The sequence below is a fragment of the Phyllostomus discolor genome, chromosome 8, assembly GCF_004126475.2.
Source record: "Phyllostomus discolor isolate MPI-MPIP mPhyDis1 chromosome 8, mPhyDis1.pri.v3, whole genome shotgun sequence".
Classification (NCBI taxonomy): domain Eukaryota; kingdom Metazoa; phylum Chordata; class Mammalia; order Chiroptera; family Phyllostomidae; genus Phyllostomus; species Phyllostomus discolor.
In genome coordinates this window covers 42548159-42565605 of record NC_040910.2, presented here as the reverse complement: position 1 = coordinate 42565605, position 17447 = coordinate 42548159, and the positions used below count along the sequence as shown (strand labels likewise).

At 55.1% G+C, this 17447-nt stretch overlaps 1 protein-coding gene across 1 annotated transcript in view; it reads left to right on the top strand.

Annotated features, from left to right (window-relative positions):
• COL5A3 (collagen type V alpha 3 chain) overlaps positions 1 to 16283 on the top strand; it is a 46451-nt gene extending 30168 nt beyond the window's left edge. Inside the window, 36 exon segments of the mRNA XM_028520998.2 lie at positions 136 to 189; positions 1044 to 1088; positions 1305 to 1358; positions 1480 to 1524; positions 1851 to 1904; positions 2000 to 2053; positions 2147 to 2200; positions 2333 to 2440; positions 2612 to 2701; positions 2956 to 3009; positions 3730 to 3837; positions 3942 to 4049; positions 4132 to 4185; positions 4748 to 4801; positions 5455 to 5562; positions 5639 to 5692; positions 5875 to 5928; positions 6039 to 6092; positions 6226 to 6279; positions 6813 to 6920; positions 7578 to 7631; positions 7859 to 7912; positions 8204 to 8257; positions 8392 to 8445; positions 8640 to 8747; positions 8940 to 8993; positions 9496 to 9549; positions 9722 to 9829; positions 10107 to 10160; positions 10242 to 10277; positions 10730 to 10783; positions 11346 to 11562; positions 11644 to 11756; positions 13270 to 13338; positions 14990 to 15229; positions 15321 to 16283. Of these exon segments, the coding sequence (XP_028376799.2) occupies positions 136 to 189; positions 1044 to 1088; positions 1305 to 1358; positions 1480 to 1524; positions 1851 to 1904; positions 2000 to 2053; positions 2147 to 2200; positions 2333 to 2440; positions 2612 to 2701; positions 2956 to 3009; positions 3730 to 3837; positions 3942 to 4049; positions 4132 to 4185; positions 4748 to 4801; positions 5455 to 5562; positions 5639 to 5692; positions 5875 to 5928; positions 6039 to 6092; positions 6226 to 6279; positions 6813 to 6920; positions 7578 to 7631; positions 7859 to 7912; positions 8204 to 8257; positions 8392 to 8445; positions 8640 to 8747; positions 8940 to 8993; positions 9496 to 9549; positions 9722 to 9829; positions 10107 to 10160; positions 10242 to 10277; positions 10730 to 10783; positions 11346 to 11562; positions 11644 to 11756; positions 13270 to 13338; positions 14990 to 15229; positions 15321 to 15467 (2838 nt within the window). The 3' untranslated portion in view covers positions 15468 to 16283.
• Positions 16284 to 17447: the final 1164 nt, after the last annotated feature.

The following is a 17447-nucleotide window of genomic DNA, read 5'->3' as shown; positions in this document are numbered from 1 at the left end:
GGACCAAAGAAGCTTCTGGAGTCAGTGGCCCGAAATGGCCTAAAACAAATGGGTGGTTGAATGGGGTCAGGGGACAATGTTGCTCGCCACCCACACTCCTCACCCCATCTCTTCTCTCGGATTCTCTCTACTCAGGGATCTACTGGCCTTCCTGGTCCCCTGGGACCAATAGGAGAGAAAGGAAAGCGGGTGAGTCGTGATGGGCAGGGAGATGGAAGGGCATACCTGGGGTCAACACCCGTGGCTGTGCATGATGGTGGGTGGGCCCCAGGTAACTGCGTCTACATTGGAGGCACTTGTGTGCATGCTTCTTTCCACGTGCAATGCAGGGCACACATACGTGACCCTACCTGGCATTATGGCACAGGTGCCTATGTGTGCATGTGAGCATGTGTGTCCCATGCGCCTCTCAGTGCAGATTAGCTGGGGTCTGGGTGCTGCAGCTTGAGGACCTGTGACTGAGTGAACAGAGCATGAGCCTGTGCATGCATTGTGTGATGTGACATAAATACGTGTGAAGAGCATGTACACATGTGTGAAAGGATATGACATACACACATGCATTTCTGTGTATACTGGGTGACTGTGTATGCATGCATTCATTTCTGTGCTCTGTGTGCATTGTTGCTGTGTGAATGGACACTGTGTATATGCACACCAGTGGATATGTGTGCAGGACTGAGTTTTCACATAAATCCATGCATGTGTGTATCTACGTTTAGTACACATGTGTTCCTGGAACATATTACATGATAAGCTCCATGTGTCAGCCTGAGCCTGTTATGATGGCATGCAGTCATGTGTGCCTACTGCGTAGCTGCAATACATAGGTGTCCACACGGGTGAACACGCTTGTATGTGTGGGTCCCATAGGTGCAATCAGACATGTTTGTGATCTTGGCATGGTTGAGTGTGTATTTGAGCGAAAGGCTTGTGAATAGATGGTGGTGGATATCTTTCTGTGTCTGTGACAGGGAGCCTTCATGTCATGTGTTTGTACTGTAAGTCTCTTCTACTACCCCCTCACCTGGTTTGTTTTCCAGGGGAAGGCAGGGCAGCCTGGTCTGGAGGGAGAGCGGGGACCACAAGTAAGAAAACAGAGAGCTTCTCCTACCCCACAGGGTCTTGGGGGGGTGCTGTGAGAGAAGAGTTGGGGAGTAAGCAAGGGAGAGGATTTGGGTTATGTTGATGTCCCTGGTGGGACAAGACGGGGAGTCATGGAGGGCGGGGACCCAGAGGGTTTGATCTCATATCCTAGGCTCCTCCACCCTCTCACTTCTAATCCTTGTTTCTTTTCTATTCAGGGCTCCCGTGGAGAAAGGGGGCAACCAGGTTCCACAGGGCAACCAGGCCCCAAGGTATGGGGTAGGCGGGTGCTCAAGACCCGAGGCAGGCCCTCTGCCCAGGTTCACCAAGTCCCCACCAGCCCCTCCCAGTGGAGTGTGTTCTGCAGCCTGAATCTCATTCACTCTGTCCTAGGGTGATGTAGGCCAGGATGGAGCCCCTGGGATCCCTGGAGAAAAGGTGAGTGCGCGTATGTATATGTATGTGTGTGTATTTCTGGGTAGGAGACAAATCCAGGAAGTAGGGAGACATAACACAGTGGAAATAGCACCACCTCTGACATCAGAGCCATGAATTAAAATCCTACCTCATCCACTTACCTGCTGTGTGACCTTGAGCAAATAACTTAACTTCTCTGGTTCTCAGTGGTGAATGAAATGAGTTCCGTATGCTAGGCCCTGTGCCTAGTATGCAGAAGGTGATCAATATGTGCAAGCTCTTGTCGTTATGTGGGGTTCAGGGGGCTAGGCGGGAGGGATGAGTAATGACTTCTGGTTCCATTTCAGGGCCTCCCGGGGCTACAAGGGCCCCCTGGATTCCCTGGGCCAAAGGGGCCCCCTGTAAGTGAGCTCACCCTGATTGGATGGTGGGTGGGAGCTGGGGAAGGAAGAGGCTTCTTATCTGTGCCTTGACTCTCTCCTGCCTTGTCCCTCAGGGCCCCCAAGGGAAAGATGGGCGACCTGGGCACCCTGGACAGAGAGGAGACTTGGTGAGTGACCCCTTGATCTTTGACCCCATTAGGCTCTCCATTTCTCCCCTTCTTCCACCCCATGTGACATCTCCTTTTAATTTTTCTCCCCAGGGCTTTCAAGGTCAAACAGGCCCACCTGGTCCAGCTGGTGTTGTGGGTCCTCAGGTCAGAGTAGACTCTACAAGCTCCTCCAGTTCCATACCAGTTGGGGGATATTTTGGGGGGGTGTGGATCTCAGATAGACACCCCCCCGCCCACAGACTACCTCTATTCAAGATGGGCTTTCTTCCTCTCCAGGGAAAGACAGGAGAAGCAGGACCTCTAGGTGAGCAGGGGCCCCCAGGCCCTCCTGGACCTCCTGGTGAACACGGTCTTCCGGGACTGGAGGGCAGAGAGGGGGCCAAGGTGAGACCCTGTCCTGTGGGGAATCTTGGCAGAGTGGCCCCATGGCTTCTCAGTGGCCCCAGGCCACCTGAAGGCTCAGAATTAGCCCCAAAGGGGAGGGGCCCAGGCTTACAGATTTGGAGGAGACAACCCTTCCCTGGAGCCTGACCTTCCTCCTCTGTACTCCTGCAGGGGGACCTGGGGCCGACGGGACCCTTTGGGAAGGAAGGACCACCTGGACCTAGGGGCTTCCCTGGCCCCAAAGGAGCCCCAGGGGACCCTGTGAGTATCCTTTGGGCCCTCTTGTGTCTGCCTGGCTGGGCTGTGAAGCAGAGAAGGGAATGGAGGCCTCAGGTCAGGGACATGGTGACAGCATCCTGGCTGGGGACAACCATGAAAGTAAAGGAATGACCTGGAGGAGACTGACCCCTGGACCTCAGTGCCCAGAAGGGGGTGGGAACTGTGAGTCTCCCAAAGTGAAGACAGGACCTGGGCCACCTGTGGGGGTCTCTTGACTGAATTGTTTCCTCCTTCAGGGACCTATAGGTTTGAAGGGTGACAGAGGCCCCCCAGGCCCCATCGGGGCCAATGTAAGTGCAACCCCTTCTGCTGGGTGGGGAGCAGGGTGGAGGGACTTTGGGGTGTCTGGGAGGTCGGGTACTGTCTTTATTAAGTCCACTGTTTTGGGAGTCAAACAGGCCTGGATCACATTCAGTTCTGTCACTCCTTGGTGGGCCTCAGTTTCCTCATCTGTATTATAGCCCCTCTCATAGGTTATCACTGAACTCCATGAGATGACCCCTCTGACACATGCTTATCTGCGTGACAGACAAGAACATATAAAACCTCCTTTCTCCTGGAGGTCACGGTCTAGTTGGGGAGATGAGAAATCAGCAATGACGAATGTCCCAAAACAGAGCAGTGCAGAGGGAGGGGAGCAGGCGAAGAGCAGGTGAAATGGGCTGGTCAGCGAAGGCCTCCTGAGAAGGTGGCATTTGAGTTGAGACCTGAGGAGGTAAGGAAGGAATTGTGTGAATGTCTGGAGGAACAGCATTCCAGGCAGAGGGACACCATGTGCAAAGGCCCTGAGGCAGGACCATGCCTGGTTTATTGGAGGAAACAGCAAGGGGACCTATGTGGCTGGAGAGGAGTGAGCTAGAGTGAAAGTAGGAGGAAGCAAGGGCAGGGAGGGGTCGTGCTGGATCCGTGCTGGTAAATCACATGATTTCAGTGCCTGGCAGCTTGAAAACATTCCAGAAATGGGAACTACAACTACTGCTATTTTTCCTGACCCGCACCCCTGTTTTCAGGGCTCCCCTGGGGAGCGTGGTCCTGTGGGCCCAGCAGGAGGCATTGGACTTCCTGGCCAAAGTGGAAGCCCAGGCCCTGTTGGCCCTGCAGGAGAGAAGGGGTCCCCGGTAAGTGCTCTGCCCACCCCATTCCACATGCCAGGCCCAATCCACATACCAGGACCCCATTCCTGCCCTTGTCTCTGACATCCCTCCTTCTACTCCTGCATCAGGGTGAACGTGGTCCCCCTGGTCCCACTGGCCAAGATGGAATCCCAGGGCCCCTGGGGCTTCCAGGGCCCCCTGGAGCTGTCGGGCCTTCTGGGGAAGAAGGGTACAAGGTGAGTGTTCATGAAGAGGAAGGGGCTGGGGAAGGCTGTGGGTAGGGCGGCAGGGTCCTCCCTCATCCTGTTTCCTTTCCAGGGGGAGGTGGGCACCCCTGGTCACAAGGGGAACAAAGGCGATAAGGGGGATGCGGTGAGTGGGGGCCCTCCCTGGGGGGTGGGTTCTCAGGGAGGGGAGAGGGATGTGGAGGATGGGTGGTCAGTCAGGGGGAGAAGTCAAGGAGCTTCCTACCTTCCTGGGCCCCATCTTGATACCTACCTGCTAGTAACAGAAACCACTCAAATACCTGAAATGAAGGGACCAACAGAGTTGCTGGGGCCCCAGGAGACCAGGGAGGGTGCTGAGCCGGTCACTCTCTCCTCTCCCTCTTCTTGGTGGCACCTCGTTCTCTCTGCTGTCACTGCATGGCTCTGAGGTATCGCATCTCCAGCCTCCCTTTGGGACTTCAGGCCCAGCCCCAGTATCGGTCCCTGGGTGCTGGTGGGACTTCTGGGGAAAAGTCCTGCTGGGCCAAGCTTAGGACAGATGTCTGTGTCTGATCCCGTCAGTTGGTGACTAGGAAGACAAGGTTGGGGGGTATCGTGCAGCTGTGGCTTGCTGGTGTGGGGATTGGGCAGGGGACAGTGATTGACATCTCTAGTACCACCCCCCATCTTGAACTTGAGGGGTTTTTCAACTCTGTTTGCTCCTCCAGGGCCCACCTGGACCAACAGGGATACGGGGTCCTGTGGGGCACCCAGGTTCCCCGGTAGGTGCTCCTGGTTTTGTGGCCATTCCCTGGTTCCCCAGTGGAAAGGCACAGTGTCCTATACCTCAATTCAGTCCCAGACTCAATTCCAGCCCTATCCACTTCTCCATGCTGACACCCAGTGTGAACCCTGACTCAATCTAAACCTCAGCCCCAACCCTGAACCCCAATTCACCCCTAATCTCAACCCTGCTTACAGCCTTAACCTCACTCCCAGCTCAGTCCTTATCTTCAATTCCTCTGTTAGCCAGACCCTGGCCCACTTCTGCCATGGCCTCAACCTTGACCCACCTCCAGTGCTGACCCAAAACCCCAGTTCGAACTCTGAATCTGGTCTTGGCCCCAACCTTAAACCCAACCCTAAATTCCATCTCAGCTCTGTCTGAATCCTGCTCATGACCTTGACTTTTATCTGAACCTGACTTGCCACCCAGTGTCCATCTCAAACCTTTGACTAACCCTTGACTTCATTCCCAAGCTCTGACACTTAACCCAACCGCCCCCCCAACTCCAAACCTAACCCTGATTCTCCATAAACTTAATCTTAACCTCAACTCTAACCATCAACCTCACTCAGTCTTGACTTTGACCCTGAGCCTATTTCCAACCATTGACCTGGACCCTAACTTTGCCTGGCCCTCTCCTTCTTCCAGGGAGCAGATGGCGCTCAGGGACGCCGGGGACCCCCGGGCCTCTTTGGGCAGAAAGGAGATGATGGAGTGAGAGGCTTCGTGGGAGTGATTGGCCCCCCTGGCCTTCAGGTAGGTATCTGAGTTTTGGGGTACAGCCTCTGGATCTCCTCACTCTTTGCCTTAATCTTGCCTCTTTGTTCCACAGGGACTGCCAGGCCCTCCTGGAGAAAAAGGGGAGGTCGGAGACGTGGGGTCCATGGTATGGAGAACAGGGGAGAAGATGGAAGGGAGAGAGGAGTGGCAGGGTGAGGGAGACCATTAGATTGATGTGGGGGGATCACAGGGCACATTGTCATTTTAAAGATTATGAGAGTCACAAGCATCAAGGGTGGTGTTTTGGGGGGCATGGGGTCACTTGATGCTTTTCTGACTGTTCCATAGGGTCCCCCTGGAGCTCCAGGTCCTCGGGGTCCCCCTGGCCCTAGTGGATCAGAGGTGAGGATTCTGAGGCTGGGGGAAGGGCTTCAGAGGTGGGGACATCTGTTTCCCAAGAAGGGGAGGTTGGGATCCCACATTCCCCCCTCTGCCCCTCGCTGTCTTTTCAGGGCTCCCCAGGGCCACCTGGAGGAATTGGTCAGCCAGGTGCTGTGGGAGAGAAGGTGAGAGAGGGCCTCGGATCACACAGGCTGGGGGAAGCTCCACCAGTCCTGATTGAGGGTGGCTGTTCGGGGGAGCCTCTTGTCTGCCAGGATCAAACCTCTGCTCCTCCTGACCCCACTTTGCCTCCTGTAGGGTGAGCCAGGGGAGGCTGGAGATCCCGGACCCCCAGGAGTCCCAGGCATCCTTGTGAGTGACTGTGTCCTGAATCCCTGCACCCATCTCAGGGAACCCCTTGCCTCTGGGCATCTCAGGCCACCTTGACCTCTGGGCAGTCCTAGGTCACCCACTGACCCAGAACCTATGGACATCCTGGGTCATTTTGATGACAGAGCCTTAGCATGTGTCACTGCTACATACAGTTCTCCAGGTTCCACACTGCACAAGGGTGTGGAACCGAGCAGGTAGATGGGGCTCAGATCCAACGTGAGCCCCAAGCTGGGAATCAGGTGCCCACAGGGGGCCCCTTTTCTAATTCACTCAAGGGTGGCACATGGGCTCCACCCACCTTGCCCATGGCCTCTAGGCAAATGGTCCATCCTGATCCCTGACTCTTATAAGTTCTAGATACCTTTGACTTCTTACCCTTGGGCAGTCTAGGCTACTCTGACCCCTGACCCCAGGAAAGTCCCAGACCACCCAGATTCCTAAATCCAGGTATGCTCCCCTTGACTCCTGGAGAGTCCAAGCTCTTCTGACTTCTGACTTATGTTTCTGCAAAGGGGCCCAAGGGAGAAGTTGGTGAGAAGGGGGACTCAGGCCCATCTGGGGCTGCAGGACCCCCAGGCAAGAAGGGCCCCCCTGGGGAGGATGGAGCCAAAGGGAATGTGGTGAGTCCTGGGGAAGGTGGGGGCAGAGACGGGGGAGGCAGTCGTGTCTACTCAAACCTGCTCCCGGACTTCCAGCAGGTGCCCTGTCCTCCAGTGTGCTGGTTCCATGAGCCTCCCAGAACATGGCCGAATGAATGATACTTGATTGGATGAATGGATGAATGAATGAATCAGCGTGGAAACACAGTGGTTATACGTCATTGTGGGAGTGAACCTTGCTTCCACATGGGACCGTTCTAATGATGTTGGGAATGAAAAGGTCGAGATTGGCGCTGATGTGGGGCTTGCCACTGGGCAGAGATTGAGGCCCTCCTGCCATCTCGGGGGGTGGGGCTCCAGTTGAGGTGGCAGGGCAGTGAGGAACTTCGGTCTGTGGGACCACCCCACCACCGCAGTGTCCCTCTGGGTCAGTTCTATCTGTGAGTCCAGAGCTGGGAGGCTGCTGGGAGGACAGTGAGGTGATACACACAGGTTCTTAGCTCAGCACCCGCATACACTGAGCACTGGAATGTTCTCTTTACCAGGATGGGGATTTTGTGGTTTGTTCATTGTGTAACCCAGGAACCAGAGCTGTGCCTGGGCAACATTTATCTGTTAACTGAATGAATGAATGTGCAATGGTTCTGGGATGTGATTGTTCACCCTTCTGTGTTCCAGGGCCCCACAGGGCTCCCGGGAGATCCAGGACCCCCTGGAGACCCTGGAGTTTCGGTGGGTGTGAGCCCCCCTCCTTCCCCCACCGAGCCCATCATATTTCTTAATTCTCCACTCCAGTTACCCCCATAGGCCCCCCCTCACCTCCCACAGACCTGGTGTCCCAATCTCCCTACCCCTATACACCTGGCTAAGGTCATTGGAACAAATAACCCTCATTATCCTCACCCCCAAATTCTCATGTGCCCCATGTTGCCTCCCAACTCTGTCCCCTGCCGCCTCAGGGTCTAGATGGTTCTCCAGGGGAGAAAGGAGACCCTGGTGACGTTGGAGGACTGGTGAGTGAGGAAACGGAGGATGGCGGTGCTGGGAGGGAGTGGGGGCCGGTGAGTGGGTGAACTGGGGGGCCAGAGGCGTGGGTTCATGAGGCACCCAGGGCCTCTGTGGGTGTGCCTGCTTTGCTTCTCTGGGGCCTCACTATGCATGTGAGCAGCCTGAGGGAGGGGCAGGTGATGGCTGGTGCTGGGTGGTGCCTGGGGGAGGCTGTCTTTGGGTCAGTGGCCTCAGGATACAGTCACAGTCAATCGACATTAGCCGATTCCACCCCGCTGCTGTTGCAATCTCCACAGGGCCCGCCTGGAGCTTCCGGGGAGCCTGGCCCCCCTGGGCCCCCTGGCAAGAGGGTGAGTGATGACCTGCCTCCGGGCTGTCCTGGCTGCCCGGCTCCAACCTTGTCCCACTCACCCCCACAGGCCCCCACTCACATGACCCCCCATTCATTCCCAAAGGGCCCCCTTAACTGTCTCGCCCTTCTCAGGGTCCTCCTGGTCACATGGGACGAGAAGGTAGAGAAGGGGAGAAAGGTGCCAAGGTGAGTGCCTTGTCCACAGAGGAGTCCCTGCCCTAAGCCCTCAGCCAACAGCTGGGTCATCAGAATGGGGAGGGGCCCTGTGACCACCACCAGTGTGCCGATTTTCTCCCCCTCCCTGAAAGTTCTTGGTTAGGGGGTCAGGAGGCAGGCATGCCCTGACTCTCGGCCCCCTCCCTTGCCCCTGTCCACTCTAGGGGGAGCCTGGTCCTGATGGGCCCATAGGGAGGACAGGTCCTGTTGGGGCTCGAGGGCCCCCTGGGCGTGTTGGGCCTGAGGGTCTTCGGGGGATCCCTGGCCCTGTGGTGAGTGGGGCAGGAACAGGGGTGGGGGTGGGGGTGGGATCAGGCCCTCCCTGTGTGCTCACACTTTATAATTTCTCATCGCAGTTGGGAGGGACTGATCCTGGTGGGGGAGGGGCTGGTCCTGGTGGGGGGAGGGGCAGCCACACTGCGTTCTGGCAGGGTGCGGTCCCCCAATGTTCTGTTGCATCCCAGGGTGAACCAGGCCTCCTGGGACCTCCTGGACAGATGGGTCCTCCTGGCCCCATGGTAAGAGACTTCTTTGTCCCTGAGGCCCTGGCACTGAGCCCCATGTGGCGTGACCCTGGTGCTGATGGTCCGGCTGATCCCTCACTATCCGAAGGTCTACCCTGACCATGTGTGTTTTCTATTCTGACCACTCATCTTGGTGATCTGTACTGGCCAGCCACACCGACCCTCCATGTTGATAGAGGGTCAGCCAGACCATCAGCACCAGGCTACACCAACCACAGTGGCCCTCTTAAACAGGCCAACCTGACCATTAGCCTTGGTAGTCTGCACTGACCACCACTCTGATCCTCCCCACTGAATATTCGTATTAGCCATTCTCCAGCCCACCCCTTCATTACCCCTCACCATCCCCCTCTCTCCTGACCATCCCCATGATCATATCCTTGCTAATGCCCCTTTGAAACCTGGGAAATTTTTCATTTTACCACCTCCCAATCACCCAATGGGCCTGGAGATTTTACGTCTGAGCCTCACCAGCTGACTCTCCCTCTCCTTCCAGGGACCCTCCGGCCTCCCAGGGCTGAAGGGAGAGGCTGGCCTCAAGGGGGAAAAGGTGAGGAGAGCTCCTTCCATTACGTCCCTCTCTCGCTGATCTCCCTTTCCTCCCTGGCAGAGCTGGGAGACTGAGGTCTCCTTTGCCCCCAGATGCACTAACCCAGGGCTCTAGGAGGAAACCCTCCCAGCACCCCCTTTCTTCCCCCACACACGCCTCTCTTGTCCTCCAGGGCCACATTGGACTAATTGGCCTCATCGGCCCCCCTGGAGAGGCTGGTGAGAAAGGGGACCAGGGGCTGCCAGGCGTGCAGGGCCCTCCTGGCCCCAAGGGAGAGCCCGTGAGTGTGTGTCCTGCCCCGGGTGGGGAGACTGTGTTCGAAGGAGGGATGGGTGGGGTGGCAGAGATGGGCTGGTTCGCAGACCGGGGGGGGGGGGGGGGGGGGGGGGGGGCGGGTCAGGGAAGACTGGGTCTGGAACAATAGGGGTTTGTCTAGGGAAAACGGGGGATCTCTCTGGGGGCTTGAGGGCTGGAGGCTGTGTCTTGAGGGGACTGGAGGCTTTTCCGAACCACAGAGATGAACCCCATCAATAATGACCCTGATGTCCTTTCTCCAGGGTCCCCCTGGTCCCATTGGCCCTTCAGGCCACCCTGGGCCCCCAGGTGTGGCGGTGAGTATGACAGGTCTGTGAGGTGGGGGGTCACTGTGGTGAGCCAGCCAGGACTCCATTCTCTCTGTCTCTATCCCACAGGGCCCTCTGGGACAGAAGGGCTCACAGGGGGTGCCGGTGAGTCCTCCCTGTTCTCTTGGGCTTCCCCATTTGAGCTCCCTACCCGCCTCCACTGCACTGAGCCCTCGATGCCTTGGCATTCATTCACTTATTTAGTCATTCAATCACACATTCAACAAATATTTACCCAACACCTACCATTGTATTTCATGAAACCTGAGATGCCATCAGTTGTAAGATGCACCACTACTTTATAAACCGCGGAGAAAGAAAACAGTTCTGCCAAGTAAACTATGACTTGCCAAAGATGTTAAGATGCTGGTTTCAGAGATGCTAAAATATGGAAAGAAGATGAATGTGTGTTTTATGCTTGGTGCTGAAAATCGCTGCCCCCCTGCCCCCCACCCAGGGCTTTGTGTGTTTCTGAGTGCGTGCAGGTGGTGGTGGTGGTGGTGTGTGGGGGGTGTCTCCATAGACAGAGAACACCCCCAACTGACTTCTCCCTGCAGGGATCCCTCGGCCCCCGTGGAGACCCTGGCCCCCCAGGCCCCCCAGGCCCCCCGGTAAGTTCCCCAGGGCCTAAGGTTGAAGTGTCCCCACAGGGTCCCCCAGCACTCAGAACCAGGTGGGGCGCACACCAGCTGTTCAGGGGATGCAGGTGAAGAGGGACCTGGGCTGAGGGGTGGGGATCGTGGGGGACACCCGTGGGGCACTGACTGGCTGTCTCTCCACCCTGCCTTCTCCCGCTTGTCTGTTCCTGTCTCTCCACCTCTTCTGACTCGTCTGGCCTTTCTCCGTCTCTGTCTCCAATATTTGTTCCACTATTTTATGTTTTTTTTTCTTTCTTTTTTCTCTGTCTCTGCTTTCTTTGTTTGACCTTGTGGTTCACTGTCTTTCATCGTCTTCGTACTTCTCTCCCTCCCTCTCTCTGCGTCTTCTGCCTCTGCCCTTCCTGTGTGTCTCTCTGTCTCCATCTCCCCGTCCCGGTCCCGTCCCCGTCCCGGTGCCTATGCGTTTCTCTCTCTCCCCATTCTCATCTCTCCGCCCCTCTCTCTCTCTGCCTTCCACATCGCTCTCATGTCTGCCTGGCCCTCTCGCCTCTCCTCTGCCCTGGTCTCTGCTCAGGGTCCCCCTGCGGAGCTGCATGGGCTGCGCCGGCGCCGGCGCTCCGTCCCGGGCAGAGGAGTGTTGGAGGCCCCGGAGGGCGGCCTGGAGGAGGTACTGGCTTCTCTCCTGTCGCTGAGCTTGGAGCTGGAGCAGATGCGGCGCCCTCCCGGCACCGCGGAGCGCCCGGGTCTGGTGTGCGGCGAACTACACCGCAACCACCCGCACCTGCCAGATGGTGAGGTCCTGCCCTTCCCCCGGCGGGCGGGGAACCGTGGGGTTTCGCGCCCCTCACCCACCCTGCCTGGCTCTGCGGCAGGGGAATACTGGATTGACCCCAACCAGGGCTGCGCGCGAGACGCGCTCAGGGTTTTCTGCAACTTCACGGCAGGAGGAGAGACCTGCCTCTACCCCGACAAAAAGTTTGAGACCGTGAGTGCCTCTGGGGGCCGTTGGTGGGAGGAGAAGCGGGGCTCTGGACACCAACCCATCCTCCCACGCCGAAGGAAAGGCTGTTCCCGCCTTCCCCGCCCCCAACACACGCGCCTGGCTTTGTCTGGGACCTTATCCTTCCTGCAGCCAACATTTATTGAGCATCTACTGTATGTCAAGTGCTGGGGTTACAGACGGAAAAAAAAATTCTCTGCATTTATGGAGCTTGCCTTCTCAGAGGAAGACAGGCAAGAAAACCTAGTAAAGAAATCATGAATGGTGACGAACCTTTCTTTAAGTAGTGCCTACATGTGCCAGGCCCGTTCCAGTAACTTAGGTGCATTTCCCTACTGAGCCCTAACCACAAGATGTGGTAGCTCTGCCATCCCTCAGACAGGGAAACTGAGGCACAGAGAGGTGACGAGATCACCCAGTGCAGTCTGCCTTCAGAGTCCCAGCCCTTAACCACCGGGGCTGCCTACCTCCTGACTTGCTTACTATCTTATAGGCCTGGTGGGCTCGCTGAGCTCCAGGCTGCAAGCTGAGAGGTGAGGTCACCTGGCCCCCAGAAATCCTGGGGTTCTCCGGCAGGGAGTCCTGAGACTAACAGTCTCACACAAAGCACCAGGCATAGCAGTGGAGGGCAGTGGGTGGGCAGCACCTGCTCTGCACCAGCTGGGCTGGAATCCAGGTCTGTCACCTCGGTGTTTTAACCTGTGAAATGGGGCTCAAGCAAGTGTCTGCCCCTAGGGTGGTTGTGCAGTTGCGGTGCCAATGTGAGCACCAAGAAACACCGACTAAACACTGGCTATGTGCTAATGTCTCGACTGCAGGTAACATACACAGCCAGCACAGGGCCTGCAAAAATGCATAAGAATGTTCTTCTGATACAGTATTATTATTTTTAACTGTCAGAGCCCTGGTTTAGTGAGTACTCAGACCCCCTCATGCATGGGGGCTGGATGCAGAACTTGATCTCTAAGCAGGTGCTGACATCTGAGGTCTGGTCCCTCATCAGCTCACCTTCCTCCTGCTCAGACAGAAGCTGGGGAGGGAAGTGAGGAAGGTTCTAGGTTTGGGTTCCCCAGATTTCAGGCAAGTCATTTATTTAGGAGGTAATCCCAGGAGACACCAGGAGGGGAAAGGGAGGTGTGAGAAGGACGAGAGAGGCAGCTAGTATTGTTAAAATGTCACCATTGGGCACCCAAGGCTCTGCTCCCCTGAGGACTTCTGGGAGGCAGTGTGGAGCGCACACCTGGAAGTTGTCCAACCTGGGCAGAGAGGAAGCTGGGGCATTTATCCACCAACTCTTGTCAGCCACCAAATGAGGGCTGCCTCAGAGGGCTGGGCCCCCTCCCCGTGGGCCTGCCCCATGCACCAGCCAAGCCCACTGTCCTGGCCAGCCGGCAGCCTGAGTGTCCTGGATGTTTATAACCTGCAGCCTTCATTGATGGGAGGTAAATGCAGAAAGGACCTGGTGGGCATCTGCTACTGACCCTCCCTCTCTCTGCAGGTGAAACTGGCTTCCTGGTCCAGGGAAAAGCCGGGAAGCTGGTATAGCACATTCCGTCGAGGGAAGAAGGTGAGTTGCTGAAGGTGAAGTGGCAGATGGTTTGAAAAGCTGTGGGAACCATTGGAGAGGTTGGGAGAGGGGCTTGGAGGGGTGAGCTGAACAGGACAAGTCTGCCTACTGGGGAAGGGAGGCTGAGTGGGGCAGTGCCAGACATGTGATGGGGGAAGCAGGAGGCATGGTGGAAATCCAGAAGCAGTGCTGGAAGGACCTGCTAGAAGTCCCAGCTTAGCTGAGGCCTAAAGAGTGAGTTGGGTTAGCAAGTCCAAGAGGACAAGAAAAAGTGTTGTAGGCAGAGGGAGCAGCAATTGCAAAGGCTTAGAGTCAAGAGAGGGTGTGGTGAATTTAGAGGAGAAAAAACCACTTTCTCTGCTTTAGAGAGTAAAAGGGGGAATGTGGTTAGAGAAGAGGCTGGGGAGGTAGGTGAAAGCTAGGCCCGTCTCTCCAGAAAGACCGAAGGCAGTGGAGAGCTGTGGCCTGTGTTTAAAGTGAGGGAGGGGCGCAGATCAAATCCTGTGTTAGAAAAATGCCTCTGGGGCTGCTGCTGTTGGTGGGGGTGAGACTGGAGGCTGGGAGACCAGGGAGAGACGGATGTGCTGGTCCAGGAGAGTGAGGAGGGGTCCAGGCTGGAGCGGTGCTGTGGGGAGAGACAGGAAGGCATGACTTGGAAAAATACCAATGAGGGCAAGTTAATAGGACTTAGTGATTGATGAGATGGAGGGGAGGGAGGAGACAGGCATGATGCCCAGGTTCCTGGCTTGGGAAACTGACATCTGGTGAGATACATACATTTCTCAGAGGAGATACGTAAATGAGAAGATCGGGTTTTAGGGGCAGGGGATCTTGGGCTCCATTTGGGGCTTATTTGTGAAACATGTATGTATGTGCTAAGCACTGGAAGCGTAGCAGCAAGTTAAACACAGTTCTTGACTTCATGAAGCTGATATTCTACTGGGAATATAACGAAGGAAACAAGCAGGCTAAGGAAACAAATAAAGCTTTACTATAATGTAAGAAAGTATCTTGGTTTGGATTCCCTCCAAAGAGACCCTGAGACACAGATTCAAATGCAAGTAGTTTATTGAGGAGGCGAGTGCAGAAACCATGAGTCGGGGAACGTGGAAACGAGGCGGGAGAGGGAAGGAAGCTGGAGGACGCATTACCGAGCACGCCGTCTCCAGCCAGTGCTGTGTTAATAATATACTTTACTTAAGTGTATACTTTACTTAAGTGTATTATTAGGTCCGAAATGTCGGCATAGCAGTATAAAGGTTACTTTTTACATTTTTTTTCCATGCATGTTTTTCAGAGTCTGGTACAAAGCTACATTTACAGGACTATATCTAGAAGCTAAATTTCATTGAAAATAGTTAGATTTCATAAAACCTGCAGTTGGAAAAGTAGGTTCACATACCCCATTTGTCCCAAACCTAAGTTTCCTGATAACTGAATGGAGACTAAGTTATGAGTTGTGAGTGTAAGTAAAAAGTTTGAATTAAATAATTAAATAAAAAAATTAAAATTAAACAAATAGTTTCAAAAAAGTTTCTCAGTCGCATCAGGCACATTTTAAGTGCTCAGTAGCCACACGTGCCTGGGGCTCACAGGAGAACCATGGTTGGCTGGATGGGGCCCCTCACCTCCCACTCTGTCCGACCCCCAGTTCTCCTACGTGGATGCTGATGGGTCCCCGGTGAACGTGGTACAGTTGACCTTTCTGAAGTTGCTGAGCGCCACAGCCCGCCAGAGCTTTACCTACTCCTGCCAGAATGCCGCTGCCTGGCTGGATGAAGCTGCTGGCGACCATGGCCACTCCCTTCGCTTCCTTGGGACCAATGGAGAGGAACTGTCCTTCAACCAGACAGCAGCAGCCACCATCACTGTCCCCTATGATGGCTGCCGGGTAAGGCAGAGGGGCATGGGTGACCAGAGCAGGGAGGGGAGGCCTCAGCTGCCCTCCCTCTAATTCCCCATTGGTGTCTTTCCATGGTCAGCTCCGGAAGGGACAGGCGAAGACCCTCTTGGAGTTCAGCTCTTCCCAAGCGGGGTTTCTGCCCCTGTGGGACCTGGCGGCCACTGACTTTGGCCAGACGAACCAGAAGTTTGGGTTTGAACTGGGCCCTGTCTGCTTTAGCAGCTGAGAAGTCTTGAGGGTGGGCGGGACCATGAGGAAGCCCCAGATGGGGCACATTTGGTGCTGAGGCTTTGAAGCCACCCTATTTATCATCTCCTGTGACTGAGGAGCCAGGGGAAAGTCTGCTCAGCATGGTCCAACAATGCTCCTTCTCCATCCCAGGGGACTGTGGCGGGACTCCATGGACCCAAGAGTCCAGCCTCCCTGCTGGAACCGCACCCCTGCTGGAACGAATGTAGTCTGCCTCTTTCTCCCCTCCACGCCCATTCAATCTGCACCTGCCCACCCCCGATCGCCCAGGCAATGAACTCATTCACAGCTGATGGCTGCTCCCCATGCCTGCCTTCCCTTCCTCAGTCAGTGCCCCCAACAGCCTTTGGTGCTACCCTTCCCAATAGTTAAGCACTGGACGTCTCCTGATCCCAGGCTGAGACCCTTCACTCCTTCCTGTTTTCAGGTGGGTTCAGAGTGAAGGAACTGAAGTCGGACTACAGAGGGAAGTGAGACTTCCCTGGACTGAGCTGTGTGTTCCTTTGGCTACTTTAGCCCAGCTCTGAATACTGGCCCCCTCATATCTGCCCTAGTGTACCTTACCATGCCAGATGGTTTGGAGGCCAAGATATGGGGTAAATCAGGATCCTAATGGTGCTGCCCTATTTATATCTGGGTCTGTATTAAAAGGGAAAATCCCCCCTGTTGTATATTTAATCTGCTTCCTCCTTACAGAAGGCTGGGACATGATGAAAGAGATTCTAGCTTGACCCCCTACCCACCCCAGGGCATAATGGGCATCTCGAGTCTGAGAATAAACCAGTGAACTGTGTCCCAGTCAGTGTCCTTCATCTTGTGTTGGCTGCATTGTTCTTAGGGTCTGGTGCTTGTCTCACCTGAAGTATTGTCACAGCCTATTGTAAGTAAGTGTGCTCTTGGGTGAAGTTGACTTAGGGGCTGGGGGAACCCACTTGTAATGGGTTGAAAATAGCCAGATCTCTAAGAGAGGAGGGAAGGAAGGAAGGAAGGAAGGCAGGCAGGCAGAAAGAAAGAGCAGATCTCCATGTCGATCTTGATTAGTATTGGAGACAATGGCTGAGCTGAAGGGATGCATCAAGAAATGACAGGATGTGGTTTGGATTTGAGATGAAATGACTAGGTGTCAAAGGTTTGGGTGGCAAGTCAGGGGATGAGTTGGAGATGAAGAGAATTGAATTAGGAGTTAAGCCTTGAAATGAGTTTGGGGTTGGTGAAGCGGATCCTGGCCCTCAGGATCCGTGTGTGTTGCTGCTGCTAGAGAACAAATACATACGGACTACAAAAGTCCTGTGGAGAAAAAAGGGCGGCATGGCCACTCTCTGAGAGAGAGAGGGGGCGAGAGGCCCCAGTCCCTGCCTGGACAGGCTTTTATTGTTTTCCTGGGTACATTACATGGAGGGCAGTCCTCATTTACTATGCACAGGTTCACTGCAGGGGACTACCTTTTACAGATAAGAAAGGAAAGAATGTTGCTAATTACTTCAAAGAGAAGGATGTTGCAGACCAAGGGAAAAAGTGGTTGAACCAGTCACACTCCATGCTTGGAGGTTTAGCACAGACTTTAGAAAGTTATAGTAAGCACTTGCTGCCTCAATTCAGGGTGAGGGAGTTTTAGCAAAAGCAAGTCTCGTAGCAGCCTAGGTACAATGCAGGCCTAATTCCCCACGGGAAGACCTCCCCGAGGGCATGGTCCTGCAGGCCACTCTCTCCCCACTGGTTTTCCATGGGAGTGCTGAGCTACATTTCCACACCACGTGAAGCAGTTCCCTACAGGTTGGCAGTTAGGGGTTGGGTGAGTTTCTATGAAAATACTTGTAGGTTGAAGTTGAGTTGAATTGGAGGTTGGTTTGGAGTGAGTTTGGGGTTGTGAATTAATGATGGGATCTGTTGAGTTGGAGGATGGACAATGAATGGATTGAATTAAGGGTTTGGAATTGGATATTGGGTTAAATTAAAT